Consider the following 8,327-nt stretch of genomic DNA (forward strand, 5'->3'; position numbering starts at 1 on the left):
AACTTGGGATCAACTTCATGGATCGCTACAAATGACCGAGTGCCGTCCCACGGACGAATTGGGTGAAACAACCATCATCAGCCTCAACGGTGTCATCACTGGAGCGTGTGCTGTGAGTGTGGGATGCTGGCGGTTCGAATCCCGGCCGAGTGATACCAAAATATTTAAAAACTACTTCCGCTATTAGGTTCTGCTTCCTTGTTTGACGCTCGGCATTTAAAACGAAAAGAGAACCGACAAACAAACCATGTCAGCGACACGAGCGCCTCATGACGTCATGTGTTGGTTTCTTGTGAGGAACCCATTTTATATAGTAGTAGTAGTAGTAGTAGTAGTAGTATTAGTATTATTTTTTTAACATTAAAGCGTCCGACGACGTTTCAAGCACACACACACACACACACACACACACACACGAATGAAACATCTCACCTTTTCCGAGCTTGTATGGATCAACGGCGTTCTTCAGCACAATATGAAGGACAAATTCGTCGATTTTCGTCTTCTTGATGATTCCAATGCTGTATTTGGTGAGTTATTTGAAATATGCCTCGCAATTAAACATTTGTATGAAAACTTGACGTCAAAACGTAAAGGAGCTGCATGGCAACCAGCGATCCGAACAAACGGGAGGTGTGTAACGTTACCCCGCCTACGACGCCGCCGCCAATTACACCGCCCTACCGACCGAAGATGGAACATTTGTGAAAAATTGATCAAAATAGACAATTATTTATTAGCGAACGCAGTGAGCTTCGTACTTAACGCGTGCACGTGAGAGAATAGGAAACAACAACAACACAATACCCTGCCAATTGTGAATATTACTTAACGCGTGCACGTGAGAGAATAGGAAACAACAACACAATACCCTGCCAATTGTGAATATTACTTCACGCGTGCACGTGAGAGAATAGGAAACAACAACAACAACACAATACCCTGCCAATTGTGAATATTACTTAACGCGTGCACGTGAGAGAATAGGAAACAACAACAACAACAACAACACAATACCCTGCCAATTGTGAATATTACTTAACGCGTGCACGTGAGAGAATAGGAAACAACAACAACAACAACAACACAATACCCTGCCAATTGTGAATATTACTTAACGCGTGCACGTGAGAGAATAGGAAACAACAACAACAACAACACAATACCCTGCCAATTGTGAATATTACTTAACGCGTGCACGTGAGAGAATAGGAAACAACAACAACAACAACACAATACCCTGCCAATTGTGAATATTACTTAACGCGTGCACGTGAGAGAATAGGAAACAACAACAACACAATACCCTGCCAATTGTGAATATTACTTAACGCGTGCACGTGAGAGAATAGGAAACAACAACAACAACAACAACACAATACCCTGCCAATTGTGAATATTACTTAACGCGTGCACGTGAGAGAATAGGAAACAACAACAACAACAACAACACAATACCCTGCCAATTGTGAATATTACTTAACGCGTGCACGTGAGAGAATAGGAAACAACAACAACAACAACAACACAATACCCTGCCAATTGTGAATATTACTTAACGCGTGCACGTGAGAGAATAGGAAACAACAACAACAACAACAACACAATACCCTGCCAATTGTGAATATTACTTAACGCGTGCACGTGAGAGAATAGGAAACAACAACAACAACAACAACACAATACCCTGCCAATTGTGAATATTACTTAACGCGTGCACGTGAGAGAATAGGAAACAACAACAACACAATACCCTGCCAATTGTGAATATTACTTAACGCGTGCACGTGAGAGAATAGGAAACAACAACAACAACAACAACACAATACCCTGCCAATTGTGAATATTACTTAACGCGTGCACGTGAGAGAATAGGAAACAACAACAACAACAACAACACAATACCCTGCCAATTGTGAATATTACTTAACGCGTGCACGTGAGAGAATAGGAAACAACAACAACACAATACCCTGCCAATTGTGAATCCGTGTGGTTGGCTATGACCCTTTTGCTTCCGGTTTTTTCGCTTCCGGTTTTTTTTTTTGCTTCTGGTTTTTGTCATGGGGAATGATGCATGCCGGGAGATAAAGGCATCGTCGGAAACATGAAAGACCCAAATATCAGACATGGTGTATATTTCCTCCGCTGATTTTAATAAAGATATCTCCCGCATCATCAAAAAAAAATTTTAATCGTGATTTACGTTATTTGATCGCTGATCCCGAATCCAGGCCGAAGTAACCGGAAATTGCAGCATCGAATGTAAGAAGAATTGTACGTTCGCTTCTAATATTCATTAATACTTTAAAAGGGGGGGTGGGGAGGGGAAGTAGAGAAATTTTATTTAAATGTGACGTTCCAGCCCACGGGGCGACGACTGCAACATATAAACAAGTTCATGTCCGTTGACTGAGACAAATGAAATAGGGAACAAGCACGAACCAGTCCAAATGTAACAGGTGAATATGAAGAATATACAAAATATGTGACTTTATGGTTAATTACATCCGAAACAGACCAAACAGTGATTGATTTCAGTGCCTGCCGTACAGGCGATCTTGTTCCAAGCATTAAACACCTTCTTCTGACGCATACCATTATTTGGGCGGTGTATAGGCAACTGACGGATCGGTGGAGTTAAAAAAAAAAAGATAACCCGTGTTACGTGTACAAAACAAAAATTCACCTATTGCTTATAATTCAAAACACCTCACTAGACTGGAAAACGTGGGGACAGGAATACTGTACTGTAAATGGTGGGGACTTGTAATACCCTCTCCCACCTGGAGGTGGTGCTACGCCGTTATATATATTCTTGGATATGAGGCCCAGGCAGAGTTTGTGTGGGAGGCGTGGCCAGAATACGTCACTTCCCTAATAACCAGCATATATTAATACTGGTGCTTGATTTAGGCCTCAATACCACGGTACCGTGACAAGTGGAAACAATGGCTGCCTCACATTGTGTACCAAAGCGGTGATACTTTGGGAAGTTTGAGACGATCAATTCTTTCAATAATTAGCGCCAGAATCTCACCTATAATTTGACACTTGACCCTAACTTTGCCTTCTTTCTTGTTGATGGTTACACATGGGAGAGGAGAACCGCAGCTACAAGCTCGCCCTCTTCGTGGATTCATTGACACATGACGTGTTGGTACTTCCCCGAGACTTACAGCTCAACAAAAAGTAAATTTACTGGACCTGATGCTCGAGTAGACAGCGAGTTACTGCCCCCATTATATCACGAAACTCGAGAGTAAAAGCATCAACGTCACTTGCTTCTATATGGCAGACCATCCGCCTGCATTACGGTTTGCAGGGCACCGGTGCCCACCTCTTCGACTTGGCTGATTTTAGAATGCAGTCAGACGAAAGGCATGAGGACCTGTATCAACATTTGATGGCTTTATTTGAGGATAACCTCTTGCTGAAAGATGGGCTCGGCCGTCACGGCCTACCTCTTGACGAGAATGAGATGTCACCCTCATTTAAGAACATCGTGGTCCTACGCTGGCTACAACTCATTCATCCCAGCCTACCGCATCTAATGAAGTTGTGGTACAGCATCGAGCTCAGGTCACACACCTTGGCATCCGTCAAGCCTGAGATTTCTCAAGCTTTGGATTTCCTGCTAGATGAGAGTCACACGTCTGCTGATGCCAAGGCTCTCCGCACTGCCATTTCCTCCTTCCAGAAGCAGCAGACAGTTTCACCCCCACCGAACAAGACCAGACCTCATAGCTCCCTAATCTCACACACTCGACAGGTATCGTGCCGATTATACAAGCAAGCCGGATGACCAGATAAACGCTTTCTTCGCAAATGTAATTTTCTCCCAGGTCATGACCGTCAATATATGGCTGAAGCTCGTAAGATAGTTGCTGTCTTCCAGGATGATGATGAGGTCATCTCAGAAGATTGTTTGCACGAAGAGGATGAGGAGCCCACTGATTTGCTGAAATTAGGTGTAAAAATTTGTCAGTCACTCTTCTTGGACACGTTCTTCGAGCATCATGCTAGTCGAGTGACCATTGACAGTGCAGCCACAGGCAACATAGATTGTGCTTCCACAGCTAAGAGACTCTGGGTCTCCAGCAAGAGTTCATCTCGATCTGCTCACCAGGTTGATTGTTCATCTCCTTTGCATGTTGTTGGTGAGACACGGTCTCTGGACAGAGAGAACTATCACAACCTTTCCTTTGAGGGCTTTGTCGTGGAGAACTTGGACATTGAGGTACTTCCAGGCACCCCTTTCATGGAAACCAACGACATGTCAATTCGACCAGCCAAACACCAAGTGCTAGTTGGTGACGACTCCATATGCGTCTATGGATCCCAACCCCATACTTTCTCCAAACCATGCAAAGTGAGACGAGCACATGTCCTGCGCGCACCCCCAAAGTCAACGATAATCTGGCCTGGGGAGTTTATCGAGATGACCTAGCTCATGATTTTGCAGACCTCACGATTTTTGCAGTTGAACCATCCCCTCTTCCTTCAGGACCAGTGTGTACTGAACGATCTAACACTTGGCTTCCACCACATATTTTAAATAGTGTTGCTGCCAAAATTTGCATCGCAAACCTTTCCCATGAACCACAAGTTTTGTCTAGCAATGTGCATTTTCCCCATGTACGACCTGTCTTCACCCCTGACAACCAAGATTCACAACCTCCGCAGGATGATATGATACAAGTCCCGCTTACGAAGTAATCTAAGCGAAAGCACCATCGGCTCTTTTCAAAGTCTGTTCTTATGGACTCAGATCACACTCTGCCTCTCCACACATGTACTCGGTTCCATACACTCCTTCAGGAGTATGATGACGTTTTTAATCCGTCATTCCCGGGTTACACTGGCAAAGCTGGACCCTTCAAGGCCAATGTCAACATGGGACCTGTACCACCTCCACAACGTAAAGGTCACTTTCCCCAATATGCCAGAAATCAACTTGTTGAGTTGCAACAAAAATTTGATGACCTGGAAGGCCGTGGGGTCTTTGTTTGACCTGAAGATGTGGGAGTCACTGTGGAGTACCTTAACCCATCATTTCTCATGAAGAAGCCAAATGGAGGATTCCGACTTGTCACAGCATTCGCCGATGTTGGACGCTACAGTAAGCCTCAACCGTCACTCATGCCAGATGTTAACTCAACCCTACACAAGATTGTCCAGTGGAAACACATTATTGCAACAGACTTGACCAATCCCTTTCACCAGATTCCATTGGCGTGATCTTCACGGAAGTACTGTGGAGTTGTCACGCCCTATAGAGGTGTTCATGTGTACACTCAATCTGCCATGGGCATGCCTGGATCTGAAACCCCCCTTGAGGAATTGACATGCCATATCTTAGGTGATCTTTTAGGGGGGGGAGTTCTCAAGCTTGCAGATGATCTCCACTGCGGTGGTAACAGTCCTGAGGAACTTCTTCTCAAGTGGCAACATGTACTGCATCCCTGCCATGATGTGATGTGATCTGCGCCTATCTGCCCCAGTGATCGCTGGGCCAATCAACCGTATAGCCAGAAGTCCAAAGCTCCATTGGGAGTACTATCAACACTGACCTCAGTTAATATTGGTGATCTGGTCTACCTTCATGCTGATCGCAGCAAATTTCAGGCCTGGCAATGCTACTTGGTTACCTCTGCCAAGGACAGCTGGTGCAATATTCGCACGTTCATTGGTTCCCAGGTATGTAGCAAAACTTATCGAGTCACGAGATCTGAGTGCTACAAGGTCCCTTCCTTCTACACTGGCCCTGAAGTCTAAACTACTTCTGACCTTCATCACACGAGTCATGATGATCACTCCCCACCAAACAAGTTCATCTTTATCAACCCTAACAAACCGGCTGAGTTGTCAACACCTTCCACGACTCCAATGCTGGTGACTATGGAGCAAGTTATGCAAACTCCACGGCCTACAATGGCCACACCAGTTCTGCCCAAACCACTGGCTCTGGAACAAATTCCTGAGTTGCCCCCCACCCCTCTCAGTGCAGAGATGCCGATACCTGATCCAGAGCCACGGTTTACTTCGCCTCGTCATGTGCTGCAGACCCCGGATCAGGCCCCTGATCCTGTAACACCAACGTTTACAACAGCTATCCAGCCAACTGCTTGTTCCACCAGCTCGGTTTCCACGGTGCCCACTCTGAGTCACTCAACTCAACAGAGACACCTTCCAAAACAACAAAAATATTTCATACTTCATGAATGATGCCAATAATTTTGGGGCCGATTAAACCCTAGTGGCTGGAGGATAGTCCTATGTAGGCCCTGTACGCATACTGTTTGTTGATTGCCATGCATGTCGAGATTATCTTTGCACCTCTGTATTTGCCGAAGACCTCATTTGTTGAGGAAGCTGTTTGCATTTATTCAGCCTGGATATCTTAGTTCATCCCTGGATTTGTAACATGGTTAATTGATACAAGAAGAAAATTCATATAAAAGGGAGAGAAAAAGAAAGAGGTAACTCCATTATAAGTTCATGGCTATCAGGGCTGGGGTTTCCAGCCGTCGTGCTCCGGTTGTTTTGGTGCCTCTCGGGTGCTGTTCAGTTTGTGCAGAGTATTTATTGCAGCATTGTTTCATCACCGATGGGATTATGATTTGTTCATTGTGTCCCCATGAAGTTAAACACATCTTACTGGTTCTACACTATACACATTTACAAAGATAATTTGTGTCCCCCGCCCCTCAAGACCACCGGCAAAGATAAAAACAGCCCTTCACATTGATTAGGGTCATGCTGATCCTATGCAGCAAGTCTGGATGTAATCAGCCCAAAGCTGTAGGAGTAGTAGTGCAACACACACACACACCTGTAAATTGTAGTGAGGGTATACCTCATCTTTTGTTACTTATCCCAGGCATGCCTCGGGCTGTGACATGGACGATCGTGGATGATGGCATGTCATCTATATATGATGGAGATGGAGCCATGGCGTATGCGGGAATGGGTAAGTACCTATGTATGTATGTATGTATGTATGTATGTATGTATGTATGTATGTATGTGACGGAAATAGCGCCCTCTGGTGGTGCGTGTGCTGACATCCGTGATGAATCCAAGAAGAAAGGAAAAGTAAAATCTGACAAAGTATCACTACGTGGAAATGTCAGCACTTTAAATTGCCCACCGAAGTTGTGTCGACATGGTAAGGATGATAACATGACAAATCTAGGGAGCGGGTGCTTCTGGTATTCCTAACTCGGGGTTAAACGAGTTAATCAGGAATTTGGAGTTTGGCATGCAGGGTGCTTATGCAGTGGCGACAATATTTCACACTTTTCATTTTCCACATGATTATCCGGTGCAGGCGGAACTGATCCACCAAACTTGCTCCTTACATGCTGACGCTCTGCAAGCAAATGTTGGATAGTGGGGCGTGGTTTAAAACCAGGAACAACCAATCAACCCCCGAGTACTCTTCTTTCGAGGGTGGGAAAGGGATTTAAAGAAGGATAAGAACGCACATGAGCGAGGAGCCACGGGAAGGTGAGGCTTTAAGAAGTGCCAGTGCTGCTCGGTTCTTTAGGGTTCCTTTGGTTCTTGTCGTTTTCTCTCGTCACTATCACCTGTTACACCTGTTTGTTTCTTTAAGGCCCACCTGCAAGAAATTCTGCCGCACAAGTCCCTGCGGTAACCTTCGACTCAACCAACCGAGGTCACACTTTTTGATGCACGTCCTTCTTGAAAAATCACCAAGCTGATCGGTTTATAGTTGGGTTGGGAATCAAACCCAGACTATACAACTCAAAGACACGTACTGCGCTACCTCTGCAACACCTTGTCAGATTGGGTTACCTTGTTCACACTACAAGCCTTGCGATATGGTTCTGATCGAGGGACATATTGCAACTTGGATGTTGTACGGCTCGGAAAACGGTGAGGAGTGTTCTTGACCTGTATGTTGTCCGGCATCTGGCACCACTTTCCAGAGGAGGTTCCAGGATAGTCGATGTTCCCTCAAATAATCAGATAGGAATGATGAAAAATCTTTGGAAATATACACAGAAAGAGGCAATTGTGATCCCTGGCCCTGACACTGCCTCCCTCCACACCAACCCCAGCAATGCACTGCACTGACACACTTCCTGTCTTACTTTTGTCTGTCTCTCAATGTCTACCAGGGAAATGTTCCATGCAAACCAAGCAGTACAATCCACAAGTTGAGCTTTGATAAACCTGAATACATGAAACAGAGTTATAATCTGGAACCAGTCATGTCTGTCAGTAGATCTTACTTGGAAGGTACCCATGCTACGCACGGGAGGGTGCCCCGATGCAACCAGACAATGCGGAAACGGTGA

At 45.1% G+C, this 8,327-nt stretch overlaps 2 protein-coding genes across 4 annotated transcripts in view; one reads left to right on the forward strand and one right to left on the reverse strand.

The window, feature by feature from the left end:
- LOC147035492 (uncharacterized) overlaps positions 1–701 on the reverse strand; it is a 9,321-nt gene extending 8,620 nt beyond the window's left edge. The window contains exon 1 of one of the 2 annotated variants that reach the window (XM_085862332.1): positions 433–701. The gene's annotated coding sequence lies outside the window, so the exon portion shown is untranslated. The remainder of the gene's footprint in view (positions 1–432) is intronic. The other variant, XM_085861525.1, reaches the window with a different exon arrangement.
- LOC147035493 (uncharacterized) overlaps positions 1–8,327 on the forward strand; it is a 61,670-nt gene that overhangs the window by 294 nt on the left and 53,049 nt on the right. For both annotated transcript variants that reach the window (XM_085853236.1, XM_085849403.1), the window contains exons 1-2: positions 1–112; positions 6,884–6,973. The exon at positions 1–112 is cut by the window's left edge. In XM_085853236.1, coding sequence (XP_085709362.1) covers positions 6,886–6,973 — 88 coding nt within the window. In that variant the 5' untranslated portion in view covers positions 1–112; positions 6,884–6,885. The remainder of the gene's footprint in view (positions 113–6,883; positions 6,974–8,327) is intronic.

Source organism: Eptatretus burgeri, chromosome 1 (assembly GCF_056783735.1).
Source record: "Eptatretus burgeri isolate ZD-2024b chromosome 1, Ebu_testis_v1, whole genome shotgun sequence".
Classification (NCBI taxonomy): Eukaryota; Metazoa; Chordata; class Myxini; order Myxiniformes; family Myxinidae; genus Eptatretus; species Eptatretus burgeri.